The 15,421-nt window shown below is 42.0% G+C and overlaps 1 protein-coding gene across 1 annotated transcript in view; it reads right to left on the bottom strand.

Moving 5' to 3' along the window:
• The window catches only part of Melk (maternal embryonic leucine zipper kinase), a 69,191-nt gene that overhangs the window by 18,550 nt on the left and 35,220 nt on the right, over positions 1-15,421 (bottom strand). The window contains exons 10-12 of the mRNA XM_005362115.3: positions 15,087-15,185; positions 6,523-6,609; positions 2,218-2,337 (exon numbers count right to left, since the gene is read on the bottom strand). Coding sequence (XP_005362172.1) covers positions 2,218-2,337; positions 6,523-6,609; positions 15,087-15,185 — 306 coding nt within the window. The remainder of the gene's footprint in view (positions 1-2,217; positions 2,338-6,522; positions 6,610-15,086; positions 15,186-15,421) is intronic.

The following is a 15,421-nucleotide window of genomic DNA, read 5'->3' as shown; positions in this document are numbered from 1 at the left end:
AAAATTAAATAAATAAATAAAATAAAAAAAATAAAAAATAAAATAAAATGTTTAGCTAAAGTAACTATTCTAACTGTAGAGGTAAATAGTACCTTTCTGCAATTACCCTGATCAAAAAGCTCATATTTTAATGTCCCAAATGGCCCTGAAGGTTGAAAGGATTTGACCAAATTAACAAGAAAGGGAACGGGTTGACTTACTAAGCATATAGACAAAAGACATGGGGTGTTTACCAGCCTATCAGCCCTCCAAACTTAGACAGAGCACCAGCCTGGGAGTGAGACTACCTCACCTCACATATGTCACACAGTGCCCAACTGCACTGACACTCTAGTCCTGAGCTTGATCAAGAGATAAAGAAGGGAGAAAAGATAGAAGATACATAAGGTCTAGCAAGATCCTAACATACCCTCAGCTCATGACTGACAGGCAATAAAAAGCAAGCTCTAAAGGAGTTAAAGGAAGCTGCAGACGGAAGATTCAACTAGATCAAGAAAGCAGTGGTTTTAACTTATTTAAAAACAGTTTTGAGATCTAAAAGAAAAAAAATGGCCTAATTCAGGTCCATTTGAATTACGTTAAATCTAAAAAGAGGGTCAATTGTGGCTTTTTGAGGATAACAAAGAAACATTTTCTGATTTCTTTTTCCCCATCCTGTGATACTAGGGATCAAACCTAGGGCCTCAGGCACGCATGCTAAATGATCACTATGACAGAACAGCTGCTTCCCTAAGGGATGTTTTTCTAATATTGGAGTATTAAACTGAAATCTGAATTAAGTTGAGGAAAGGCTATATTACAAAGTCCACACCCAGATTTAACAAAGTATTCAGACAGTTGTGGTTGCTCATTTTACATATAGGGTCTCTTTGTAGCCACAGGCAGGCCTGAATTCATATATGTAGCCCATGCAGGCTACGGACAGCAATTCTTCTGCTTCAGTTTACCAAGAGCACAGGTAAATATTAAGCAATGGGAGGATGGGGAGCAGAAGCAGAGAAATAGTTTACAGGGTAAAGGTGCTTGTCCTCAAGCCTGAAGACTGGATTCAATGCCCTGAGAAAATCAATTGTCAAAAGTACTCTAATCTCCAGCACGCTGTCTGTCTCTCTGTCTCTCTCTCTCTCACACACACACAAAGAATGTCAAATAAATTTTAACTATGGAAGATAGAATCAAATGGAAACAAATGTGAGCATCTAGGAAGAAGGAGATGTTGCTTGCGTCTCTGTAAACAAAAAAGAATCACAACTTTTCTCATGGAGTGAATTTACATGGCACAAGCTATAGTAACTACAGAAACCTAATTCCCAATAGTAACATAAACATGAAAGTGTTTATATTAGAACGCATCATGACATATGAGACACGTATAATATATCACGTATTCACAGGCCTGACCCACTTTAAAGCCCTGTATTTACAAGGGCAAGCAGAGACAGGACAGATATATTAAAGATTAGTTAAATCTGGGGCCCCAGAGGCGGCTCAGTGATTAACACTAGCTGCTCTTGCAGAGGAACCAGGCTCAACTCCCAGTACCCACAAAGTGACTGACGACTGTAACTCCAGTTACAGTGGATCTGACACCCTCTTCTGGCCTCCTCCAGCCCCAGGCACACCCAATGGTAGACACACACACAACCACTCATTCACATAAAAAAGTAAATCTTTATATTTAAAGATGAACTATATCATCTATAGCTAATAGGTTTATGGTAAATCCTACATTTTCTTTTAGTTTATCTATTTCTACAATAATTAGGATGTGCTTTTGTGGAGAAAAAAAAAAGGGCAGAGGAAGAGAGGAAGTGGCTTTTTAGCTTAGTTTGTTTGTTTTTCATGACAGGATTTCTCTATGTAGCTCTGGCTGTCCTGAAACTTGCTCTGTAGACCAAGCAGGCCTCAAACTCAGAGATCCACCTGCCTCTGCCTCCCAAGTGCTGGGATTAAAGGCGTGCACCACCACCGCCAGCCTAGAGGAACTTCAAACTTTGAGAGTTCAAGTTCAGAACTCCCATTTTTCTCTTCAAGAATGTTTACAACAATTGAAATGAGCTCAGTGGTAGAGTGCTTGCCTCAAATGTGCAAGGCCCAGGGTTCAATCCCAGGGCTGCAGAAGAAACAAAGTTTTCTTGTGTCTGGCTTGCTGATACCCATGACGAGTCGCTCATAACAAGACTGCTGGTAAGATGAACAAGGGGTCAAAGAACTTGCCTTTGGAGTGGCGCTGGAGGTCCCACAGGAGAAAGAGGGAAGCTGTAAACGAGCTGGCTTCCCTCGAGACTTCTTGGCTAGAAGCAGAAGGTAGGTGGCTGTGAGGTGATCATACTGCCACTGAAGGAAAAAGAAGTCAGGCAGTTAAGATACTTGCAGTACATGAGGAAATAGTATTCCATTTTAAAATTTTTTTCAATCCAATAGGCATTCAGAATTTTAAGTCAATAGCTTTGCAGAGACGTGGTATTTAACATACCTCTATACCTAAAACTGTCTTGCACAAAAAGAATTCTAAACACCTTAAAAGCTATTCTGTTACCAATTTCATATAAGTTAATTTCCTTAGTAGTTCTAATTGTTTTATCTTCAGGTGCTTTCCATAGAATTCTTACTATGGAAAAAAGAATTCTGCTCTGTTATAACATCTTACCTACACACATCTTACTTCTCCTCCTCTGGTAATTTTTAAACAAATCATTTCAAGTTTACATCATCATGAGTTTATAAGTAATTTTCACAACTAAATAGGGTCAATGTTCTAAATATTTTATTGCTATGCTGATGCAACCATTCAAAATAGAGAGCAAGAGTTGGCCAAAACAGTACTGGGGACCCTGCCACAGCAATGGTTAAGTGTTTAATTGTGAGATGTAGGGCTTAGAAAGTAGTTCAATCCGTCTAGCACAAACAAGACCCTAGTTCAATCCCTAGTAGCACTAAGTAAAAGTAGACAAGATGTAGGGAAGTGGTATCCAGGGTATCTGGGACAGGAACAGTGAGGCAGCCAGAACACTGGCTATTTACTAAGCACTACATGCATATTTTAACATCTTAATAACAGCCATACTGACTGGTTATAAGTCCAGCAGCCAATGCAAACAGCAAAAGACAAAAAGATGCAAAAACAGAGTGTAATGGTCTGTCCTGTCCCTTTAAGAGACAAGCCCTGCCCACTCTCTCCTCTTCCACAGCTGAGACAGGCATATCTTTCTACCTGCCTGCAGCCCAAGCCCTCTCCCTTTCTGTGTCTCTCTCTGTCTCTCTCCCTTCTCTGGAATTTTCCTTCCCCTCCACCCGTTTCTCTTTCTCTCCCTGACTCTCTCTCTATCCTCCCTTCCCTCTTTCCCTCATTTCCCTTCCCTTCCATAACCCACTAAATAAATATCCAACTTCACTCTGCATGGCGTGCCTATCCATCTCAGACCCATTGGCCCTCACGGCCTGTGGGTCACTCGGGGGCTCCCTGCTTGAGACCTGGCTGCCTTCGTGACCCACCATGGTCTCGTGCCTGCTGTCCACTGCCGCCAGTCGGGGACCTGTGGGGGTCTGCGGCGTTTTATTTTTACCATTACACAGAAGAGTAAGAAAGGTTCGGCATTCTTGTTTCCTTTTTGTTGTAGAACTGTGTCATTCCTAAAATTTATTTAAGCTCATCACTCTAATTCTCCCACAAATTCTCTCAACATTCATGGTACATCAGCTAACCTACCTTCTCCCTTCTCCTAAAGACATACCCCAGTATTAGCATTCCATGTGCCACCTGTCTAGCAAGGTTTTCTCCTCCATTCTACAAGTACCCTTACTTCCCTAGATCCAAGCATTCTGTCATGATTGACACTCTCAAGGTAGAAACCATCCTCCAGTAACTTCCTGAGGGTTGACAGGAGGTAAGTGTCTTAACACCTCGCCTGTCCGATATATGACAGCATTCTAGCCTTATGCTTGATTCTGGTTTGGTCAAGTAAAGTTAAAGACCAACAATAATTTTCATGGTTTAGGAGGCACTATTCCTCTTGATTGTGATGTAGCTATTTTTAAAAGATCTTCCTAACTCTCATGACTTTGACTATAGTCTCTGAAAACATTCATGGTCCTTCCCAGCTTTCTGAAATTCCACTAGAAGAGGCATTAATTGGTACATATGTTTTTATCCTGTATGCTAACTCCTGGTTAATGTGCCTTTTTCTTTAGTGGTTCTTCCCCCTTCACTATTTAACCTTCCTCAGCCTTCTATTACTATTAATAGTAATGTATATGGCATGTCTTTCTTACCTCTTCTTTTGTCTCTGGGTCCTACTTTTGAAAACATCACCTTAACTTTATTTTCAAACATTTCTACCAAGCTTTTCATTCCTAGACAGTTTAAGAGTTACAAAGGCTAGTGCTTAGAAAGCTGATTATGAGCCAGGCGGTGGTGGCACACCTTTAATCCCAGCAGGCAAATCTCTGAGTTCAAGGCCAGCCTGGTCTACAGCCTGAGTTCCAGGACAGCCAACTTTTAAGTTTGAAAACCACAGAGAGAATTTTGAGAGGATACCATTTGAAAGACTTTCTCCAATGATGCTGAAACTAATTAAATGTTGCTTTCAAGGGGTAGGTTTTAAACAACTGTCACATTCATTCAAACAACTTTTTTTCCTAGCTAAGATGACATGGTATCTGATATCCTCTGAAATATCCCAGCTGACAAAGGAGACATGTGCTGAGATATGATCAAAACTGGCTTTTTTTCCTGCCTGTGGTACCAGATCTGAACCCAGGGCTTCACGCATAGGAGGTGAGCACTCTACATTAAGCTATATTCTGCATTAACTGCCTCTCCCATGCAATAAAAAGCTTCTCTGAAGCCAAGTGCAGCACTAATCTTAGACTGTGACCAGGAGCTGGGCTTCTATTCATTTTTTGAGACAGGGTCTCAGAATGCAGCACAGGCTTGCCCAAGTTAGCATCAAATTCCTTGTCTCAACTCCCCCGGTACTGGAATTACAGGTGTGAGCTACCATGCACGGTGCGGTTGGACGGTTCGTGTCTGAGATGGCCCCACACTGTAGCAGCACTCTTCCTGCCTCAGCCTTCAGAGGACTGGGACTACATGTGTGAACCACCAGGCCTGCCATTAAATATAATTTTTAATTAAAGGTCATCCCAAAGCAAAAGCATGTAAAAATTTCAAATTTGTACTTAGAGACTAAGGAGCTGCCCCTCTATAAACATCTCCAGAGCCAGTGCACTGCAGCACTCGAGAGCTCTTCTACTTCTCACTGCAAAGCAGCAGCTCTGCTTCAAAACAAACTGTTCAAGGTTTCTACCTGCACGATGGAAAACAGAAAACAAATCCAAAGCACAGGTGACAAAGGACACAGTGTTGAACCAGGAGCAAGGAGAGGTGTAGTCTTGCAATAGTCTCAAGATGAGACTCGGAGCAGTGAATGCCTCTATCGCTAGAAAAAGACTAGATATCAAGGACCCAAAAAAAACAAAAACCATCCAATATCAGAAATCTTGTCAATGACTTCATAGCATCTGTCCCACACCCTGATGACCAGCACGCTGCTGCAGGACTGTTGAAGGAGAAAACTGTGCTATGAGCTGGGCAATAGCAGATGCCTGCAATACCAATACTGGGAAGGCAGAAGCTGGGAAACTGAGGCTCCAGACAAAGGCCAGCCTGAGTGACGCACACAGCTCCAGACAAAGGCCAGCCTGGGGCACACAGCAAAACTGTGTGTGCACGCATACACGTACATGAGAGACAGACAGACAGAAGGAAAGACAGAAAGACTGACAGAAAAATACTGCATGGGGCATATTGTTGAGGCCTGCTACCTGGACTACATCCAGCCCTCGCTCAAAAACAGAACTTTCCTTCTTGTTTTATTCTAGTGCTAGAAATAGAACCCGGAACTTCAAACACACTCTACCACTGGCTAGAGGCCCAGCCATTGAAAAGAAATGTCCAAATATGTTTTTTTTTTCATGTTTACAGCAGAACCAGATTTCTGTTTGAGAGCTTTAAAACAGTTTAAGTCAGAACTACCAATTCTCGGTAGAGAACTACCAATTCATCTGCTCAGAGTCTCAATTATTAGTTCATTACATTTCTCTAATCAATGTCCAAAGTGCAGTGTTCACATCTGAAGAAGACATCCAGGGTTGGCGAGAGAGCTCAGTGGGTAAAGGCACTGTCATCAAGGCTGACAACCTGAATTCAATCCTTGGAACCCAATGGCAGAAAGAGAAAACCAATCTACAAGCTGTGCTCTGAGCTCTACACACTTACTGTAGCACGTGCTCACCACGGACACACACACACAGAGTAAGCAATAAATAAATGTAGAGACTGTTGTAAGAGACACAGAAGACACAAGCAAAGAATTGCATCAGAATATAGTCAGTGCCTTGCTGAAGTTCATGGAGCTCTCATGGGTTGTAAACACTCTATCACTATCAACGTACCAGCAAAATACAAGGACAATAAAACAAAAGCTACCACCTTTAAGTTCATGCTGTACCAGAACTTACCAATGAAATTAAATCTTCCATTGTTTGCCTGTTGTTGTGGTGATGTACAGAAAGTTCTGTTATGCAATCATCGTCAAGGTGAATCAACTACAAAACACAGTTTCATACATGGTTAAGTTTATAAATAATTTCTGTTAAAAATCAACATAATCACTTCAAAAAAATCTAACAGCAACATGTGGAAGGAACATGAGTTTGTCAAACTCATGGACACCTATCAACACGCATGATTTGTTTCTTTTTGCAGTGCTCAGATTGGAAGCCACGGTCTCATGTCAGTTAGGCAAGTGCTCTACCGCTGAGCTGTAGCCCACTCGTCCTCATCTGTCCACAAGCAGGCAGAGGCTGACAACCATCCCAAGATTCTGCTGGCTTCCATACCCCAGCACCTGACTGACTGTTCGTGCGTCCACGCTGCAAAGGATCACAGTCCTCCCCATGTCTACCTCAAGCCCTGTCAGGCATTTTCTTCAGAGCAGCCATGTTTAAAACTCAGTGTGGACACAGTCAAGGGGTGGCTCTGACTTGTATCCTGTTGCACTCTGGGTCATGTTTAGTTCTCCACAAGCCCAGGAGGTCTTGTGATAGATGTGGCAAACACAACACAACACCCATCACACTCAAGTGAGCACAGCATAATGCTGAAACACACTGAAACTCTCTCGGCTTAAATCCCAATTCGCAATAAGGACAGCAATTACAAGTCTCAGATCCCTGAAAAGTTGGACAAAATGACAGGAATGGCCCTCTCTGAGCTGGAAATACTCAAAAGACAGAATGGGAAGAGAATCACAGGAGCAAAGTAAGACATTCTCTTTTCAACAGAATTCAGAAAGGAAGTAATGCCTTACTTTCTGCTTCAAGTCTTCCTCTGCAGGGAAGCTGAAACAGCTGGAGCGCTCAGCCTCACCCTGTCACCTAAGTCTGTTCCCATGGGATCTCCAGCCACTGAGTCAGTGCAACCTGACAGCTCACAGGTTGAGATTAGACACATTTTGGTTTTCACTGTGACATTACTTTATAACCGTGTGACCTTAAGTATGCCACTACACCTCCCTGAGCTTGTTTTATATCTGTATGAGAGATGATACATGCCTTGCCACTTACGTAACACATGGGAATACTCAAGTATAGCATCTAAACAAACAAAGCCTCCCAAAAATTGGTTAGCTATTTTTATTAATATTCACAATTCTTTTTCCTCTTTACCTTTCAGAAATTGAAATATTCCTGTTAGAGGCCACTTTCCCCTCTAAATGAACTACTTGGACTCAGATACAGCAGTATCTCATGCAAAACACACGAGTAACAGTGAGCTCAAGAGAAACGTATCCCACCATCATGAGTGGAGAGAAACAGAAAATACAATGACCTTTCTGAGGTCCAGTGATTCTGTTCCTTAAAAACTGGATGCTGAATCCTAATGACCAACATGATAGTGTTAGGTTTCGATTTTGGAAAGTGATTAGATATGAGTGGGAGCCATCCTCCCAAACAGAAAGAAGCCCCAAAGGCACCCGTCCTTGACTCCTTCCACTATGAAGGATGATACAATGTGAAGAATTACCAACTACAAACAGAAAAGCAAGTCATCACCAGACACTACATAGGCCTTGGTCTTGAACCTCCCAGCCACCCAATTTATGGTATTCTGTTCTAAGAGGTCTAACACACTGAGCAGACCAAGTCAAACTTGCACTACTGGCTGGACAAGAACAAACTCAAGGGTTATATATATTTAAAAATCAAAGTACAGACCACACAGATTTATACCAGTGGCCCTGGAGAGCTCCAAAGTGCTAAGACATGTATTCAATGTGATACTTTAACCTTTGTGACTCTCAGATCACAGATTCTTCATTTAGAATGATCTCAACCTCAACCCCAAACACTTCAACACTCAGGTGGGCATCTTCTTATGACTATCACAGCTAAAGTAAGAAGAGATTTACTGAGTTCTTTTTACCTCAACAGAAATACTTCTTGGCCAGGTATGGTGGCACCTGTAATTCTAACACACTGGAAGTTAAGACAGGAGGATCAGCCAGGTGGTCCCAGCACTCAGGAGACAGAGGCAAGAGGATCTCTATGTTCAAGGCCAGCCTGGCCTATGGGGCTTGAGTTCCAGGACAGCCAGGGTTACAGAGAAAAACCCTGTTGAGAAAAACAAAAAGCAAATAAAGAAAGACAAAAGATCAAGAGTTCAAGGCCAGACTGGGCTATGAAGCAAATTCAAGGCCAGCGTAGGATACTTAGGAAGACCATATTTTCATTTTATATTTTAGATATTTATCTTAACTTTATACGCATCTGTGTGCCCAAGTGTATGTATGTGTAATTGCATCCTAGAGTCCAAAGAAGTCAGATCCTTTGGAACTGGAGTTAAAGATGGTTAAGGGTGCTGGGAACTAAACCCAGTCCTCTACAAAAGCAGTAAGTATTCTTGACTGTTGAGCCATCTCTCAAGCTTTGGGAAATCCTTTTTTTTTTTAAAGAAAAAAAGAAAGGAAAAGGAAAAAGAGAGGGAGGGAAGGAAAAAAAAAATCAACCAGACCTGGTATGATGTCATAGTAAGTAAAGGCCTCTGCCACCAAGCTCAGTGGTCTGGGATTGATTGCAGGGCCCCACACAGAAGACCACACAGAAGAGTCAACTCCTCTGGCCTATTCTCTATCTCTTTCTGTTTCTGCTTCTGTCTGTCTGTCTGTCTGTCTGTCTGTCTCTCTCTCTCTCTCTCACACACACACACACACACACACACACACACACACGCAAACACGCAAACATACAAATAAATGCCAAAAAACATGCAAAACCTTAAAAAAAGAAAGACAACCAGCCCGTCTTTCCATACCTCCCTGCCCTGCGCGTCCATGCACAGGGGAAGCAGGACAAGCATGAAGGAGGCACCTTTGTTTTCTGCTGGACTCCTGAACTAGAATAAAAAGGATGGGGTGAAAACAGTCTGAGAAAGACCCTCATTTTAAACTGAGTCGTCCAAAGGGGCTCAGTATTTTGATGAGGCTTTAAATTCGCAGCTATGCATACTCAGGTTAAGGACAAAAAAAATACATGTCCAAAAGTAGGCAATTATTTCGGATTATCCGTGCCTGCTACATTTCCTGTTCACTAGGGCAGAAAATGGAACTGAATATAACTTCTATTTGATACAATACTTGGGTACTAGAGCTGTGCATGAAAATGGCATGAGGAGATCATGCGTAGAATTATTACAGCATCTATGCCTTAAATATCCAAGTAAATCGGAATTATTTTTATGGTTCATTCTTGATAACACACACTACTGAAAGAAAAAAGCAAATACTTCAAAAAGTGACAATAATCCTTATACCTCTTCTATTTACAACTCACTTTACCCCGCCACAGCTCAGTAAGGAGGCAGAACAGTGAGGAAGCTGACGAGTAAAGGAACTCTAGATAGACAGGACACTGACTAAAATACCCACATTTGGGATGATGAAATGAAGAGTAAGAAAAGTCAGTTATCTGCCCTCAAGACTGGCACTTTTGATTCCTGGCCCAGACTTTTCTTTTCTTTTTTTAATATTTATTTACTTAGTATACAATATTCTTTCTGTGTGTATGCCTGAAGGCCAGAAGAGGGCACCAGACCTCATTACAGATGGTTGTGAGCCACCATGTGGTTGCTGGGAATTGAACTCAGGACCTTTGGAAGAGCAGGCAATGCTCTTAACCACTGAGCCATCTCTCCAGCCCCTGGCCCAGACTTTTCTACCACACTATGCTACCTATCTTTGTTTCTGTTCCCGGCCCAAACTTTCCTAACATGCCATGATGCTTATCTATGATTCTGTTCCAGCAGATACCAGACAAGGAATGTTTGCCACAAGTTTGCAGACAGGCAGGATACAGGCACCAAGCTGTAGCACGAATAATAAAAACTCAGAGACAGATATTGAAGTTCAATTTGAAGATCAAAAAAGCAAAGCAGCCAGCTTATATGGGATTCCCTTTTGTAAACTGAAGGCGTAAGTTACAAACAATGCCACAGCAGTTTGGAATTATGATTAATAGGGTGGTATTTATTTAAAGGGGAAAAAACTTACAGATCACCTTCAGCCCTCTGCGCAACCAGGAAGGGAGCCTAGTCGCCAGTGGAGCAGGAAGTGAAGAGAGAGAGGAGAAGGAAGTGGTCACTTTTTTAAAGGGAGAGAGACCACGCCCCAATGGGCTGGTATCTCAGCGGCTATAGGCTGGAGGAGCAGAAGGACCTCCCGCAACAGTAAACTGTGATTATCATTAGTTAATAAAGAAACTGTCTTAGCCTGTGATAGGGCAAAAGATTAGAGCTAGGCAGGGAAAACTAAACTGAATGCTGGGAAAAAGAAGGCAGAGTCAAAAGAAGCCATCAAGCCGCCACAGGAGACAGATGCAAGTCGCCAGGCAGAACCTGGCCAGTAGGTCACGAGCCTCATGGTAAAATATAAAATAATAGAAATGAGTTAATTTAATATGTAAGAGCTTGCTAGGAATATGCTAGAGTAATAGGCCAAGCAGTGATTTAATTAACACAGTTTCTGTGTGGTTATTTAGGGACTGAGCATCCAGGAACAAACAAGTGGCTTTCCTACAACAGCCAGCCACTGGCCCTTATTGAAAATGGATGAGATCCTGTCTCCATGAATTTTGACACCCCACTGACTTCCTCTTGTCTCTTCCCTTTTATATTCATCTCTCTGCCTAGCCATATCACACCTGTCTCCACCTCCCTAGTGCTGGAATTAAAGGCCTGTGATCCTGAATGCTGGGATCACCTTTGTGTGAGCTCTCTTTCTCTTTTAAAGAGATTCAATCTTGTGCAGCCCAGGGTGGCCTTGAACTCACAGAGATCCACCTGCCTCGGTGTCTTGGGATTAAAGGTGTGTGCCACCACTCCCTGGCCTGTATAGCTGACTAGTATGCTTTGCACTCTGATCTTCAGGCAAGCTTTATTTATTAAAACACAACAATATACCACTATACCAAGCTTAATCTAGTTGACCTCCCAGGCCCTTTTCATGCCGCAGCCCTCCTGTCTTGATTCAAACACTGGTTTTCTACTCTACACACACTAACCACTCAACTACTGACAAGTTACTTCAAGACCATGGTATATCCTTTGCTCAGTCTACAAAATAGGGCATTAATAGCCCCTGCTCCAGAGAGCTAGCACAAAGCCTGAAGAAGTCAGCAAAGCCTATGGAATAATAATACTTGGCCCTAAAGTACTATCCAGAGTTCGACCCATATCATTCTGCAGTAAAACATAAAGCCTGAATCTTCTAATAGCATGCTAGTGTAGTACTCAACAAATACTAAAAATGTTTAAAGATTTGTTTTTATTGTTGTGTATGTATGTGTCTAGGTGAGTGAGTGGACCAAGTGCCAGATTCCCTGAAGCTGTAGTTACAGGAGGCTGTGAGCCACCATGTGCTAGGCATGCTGGGATGCAAACTTGGGTCCTCTGCAATAATAGTATATACGCGCTCTTAACCTCTGAGCCACAGCTTTGTTTGTTTTTAAGACAGAGTCTCACACTGCAGCTATGGCTGGCCTACAACTCATTAGATAGCCCAGACTGACCTCAAATTCATGTCAGTCTTCCTGCTTTGGTTTCCCAAGATCTAGGATTATAAGTATGTGCCACCACATCCAGATTAGCAGTTAATGTTTTCCTTTCTTTTTCCCAAGACACAGTCTCACTATGTTTCCAAGATCAGCCTCAAATTTGTCATCCTCCTGCCCAGCCTCAGATTATAGGTGTGTGCTACCACAGTTGACTAGCAATTATATTAAGATGTAAATAAAACTGTATGCCCTGGAACACTCAAAATAATGTTTACTTTATACCATGCCCCAAATTAAAAAAAAGAGAAAACAAACACACAAAACCTCTGATGTTGAGACTCCTCAAGCAGTTAGGATCTCAAGTTCCAAGCCAGCCTTGGCTACATAGCAAGTCTGAGGCCAGCCTGCGCTAAATGAGACTGTCTCAAATTCAAACAAGCGTACCTTTTCTAACATGAACAGTTAGTGTATTCTATCCCATTAGAATCATGGCTCAAAAGACATGCAATGCCTTCTACACATGGAGAAATGATGACCCCCAATGGTTGAACACAGGCATTTGCACCCCCCAATCTCTACCTCACAAAGGGCACATCAGATTCCCTGTTCCTTCTGCTGAACTGCTCAGACATTCACACTCTCGGGCTCTCAGCATTGGTAATCTCTAGATTAAACTGCATTTACTCAACAGATATCTACTACATCATGGTTGGCCAGGGAGACTATGGATAAGATGTACAGTAAGAGTTAACCATCAAAGCATAAATAAGAGGGGTATGAATTCAGCTGGTATGGCCCTAACAGAGGGAAGAGTAGAGGCTTGAAGCCAAGTCCACTTTTCTAAGACTGGCTAGCTACTGGGAAGAGTAATTATAGTCACTGATGTGATATTCAAGAATGCAAATGCCCCATTTGTCTACATGTGACATGTCTGAGACATAACCCCCAAGCTATTCCAATCCATATATATGCATGTCATCATATACCACTGCAGAAGTGGAGAAAAGTCTCAATTATCGGCAAAGGTTACAAAAACACTCCTCCCTTTTCTAACTACATATATGATGAAGCTGTATGTATGTATGTAAATGGTGCATATATGGTATAAGCATGTGTGTGTGTGTATGTATTGTATGTACCTATGAGAACTCAGAGGGCAGGAATTTGAGACCAGTTTTCAAGTGTGACCTATAGTCTCCTGGGGACCTCCAGGGCCAGCACTATTTCTATAATACTTCTATTTCTGACATTTGAACTAATGGCACAAAACCATGACGGAAGCTGGCGTTCCTGGAGAAATCAAACTGTTCCAGGACAGGGTGTTTTGTCATGAACTCACAATTCTCCAAGTAAGCCAAAGTCCTTGATGAAGCAAAGAAAATAATTCTATTACAACTCCACAGTGAACATGTGTGTTTCTAGTATAAGATGGAAGTGTGAGTCAGGTAAAGCTTCAGTGAGCCACTGCAGTCATGGAAGACCACTTCACTGGTCATTCAGACTGGGGTATTTGGGAAGTACTTTGTCAAAGCTGAACAAAGTAAGTTAACTGATGGCATTTGTTGGCAACGATGCAATTTTATCTTTCAAGCGAAATTTAAGAATTTTAGAAAACGTGTGTCTGTCACACAAGCTTGACACTTTACGACACTGAAAATGTCTTCTCCAATGAGACTGGTAGTAAGTTTAGGGAATGCAGGTCTTTTTAATGCTGTGTTGGAAAAGGAGTCAGCATTAGAAAATCTGCACCATTCAGTGCCCAAATATTCTCCAAATGACCAATACAAAATGGTACATGGAGAAAAGAGCTCATGAAGCCGGTTTTATGGGAGAGTTCAAAGTGCTCGCTGCTGTGACTTCATATTCCACCTACTAAACTGAGGGCTAGAGAGGGATGGTACTCGGTACTCTTGCTTAGGACCAGGGTTCGGTTCCCAGCACCCACATGGTGGCTCACAACCATCTGCAACTCCAGTTCCAGATCCCATATTCCTCTCTGTCCTCCTCGGTCACATAGTGCACACACATATTTACAGGTATGCAAGCACCCATACACATAAACTAAAATAAATACTTTTAAAAAAAGAAAGAGCCACACTTTAAGGAATGGTCAGAAACTATCTGAAAGGGCATTAAAGTACTCCCCTGCCCCCTCTCTGTCTGGGTGAGGCTGCATTTTCTAAATGCAGAAACAGGAGACTATACAGGTGTCTGATACTATGCCAGACCTCACAGAAGCTTGTAAAGACATCAACATGACATTCCTTTGTCAAATTTATTTTTCAATTTTTTTCTTCACAAAAATATTTACTCATGATATGTAATGGATTTATTGACTGCTTTTTTTTCTTTGGAGTCAGTCTCAGTATATAGGCCAGGCTGTCCTCAAACTTGCAATCCTCCTGACTCAACTTCTCAAGTGCTGGGACAAGCATGTGTCACTGCATTCAACTCTTACTGTTACTTCTGAATGAATTAATAAATATAAAGGGTACAAAAAATTCCTCAAATTCAGATGTCTGAAAATTGATGTGATTTCATTACTACCCTGGGAGTCAGGGCTGGTTGAACCCATTTCTATGGATGAATAAACAGGTTAAGCAGAATTAAATAACTTATTCAAAACTCCCAGAGCACTGTTCACAATCCTGACTGCACAAGGCAAACATTTGGGAGCTTTTAAAAAGCACTAATTAAGTATTTTGGGATGAAAAGCAGGGCCTGCTGGTGATGTGGATGCTCTCATCTCCGACCTACTGGAACTAGAGGCACGTGGCACTACTCCAGGTTCTGGGTGATTCTCATGTGTAGTGCAGGCTAAGCAAACACTCACTGGTCCAGAGAGTGAGTGACAGGTAAGATAGGACTGGGCTGGAAGCCTCCCAGCAGCAATGCAGGTAATATATTTTCTCTCATATTTAGAGGATATCATTGCAGGTCCTGAAGTCACACAAACTTCTGGGTTTCATACTTACAGGCGTCTTGCTTTGCCACTCAACAGGACAGTTGTAATCTTGCATGATCCAGGGATGGTTCAAGAGATTTTTCATAGAAATCCGTTTCTTTGGGTCCACCTAGTGGCCATTGAAGCACATTTCAAACAGAGACTACAACGCCTTTCCTCCTGAGCTCATAATGCACCAGAACAGATGTAAACGTTATCATCACAACCAACGCTGTCAAAGACCTTAAAATGGCCTTGGAATGAATTCTTTAAAAAGGCAATTGAGGCAAGAAAACTATAGCAACCAACACAGGCCTACAAGATAAAAGTTTAACAAACATGAACTTCATTGGTATGGACATTATT

Source organism: Microtus ochrogaster, linkage group LG5, assembly GCF_000317375.1.
Source record: "Microtus ochrogaster isolate Prairie Vole_2 linkage group LG5, MicOch1.0, whole genome shotgun sequence".
NCBI lineage: Eukaryota > Metazoa > Chordata > Mammalia > Rodentia > Cricetidae > Microtus > Microtus ochrogaster.
This window is presented reverse-complemented; position numbering and strand designations above follow the sequence as displayed.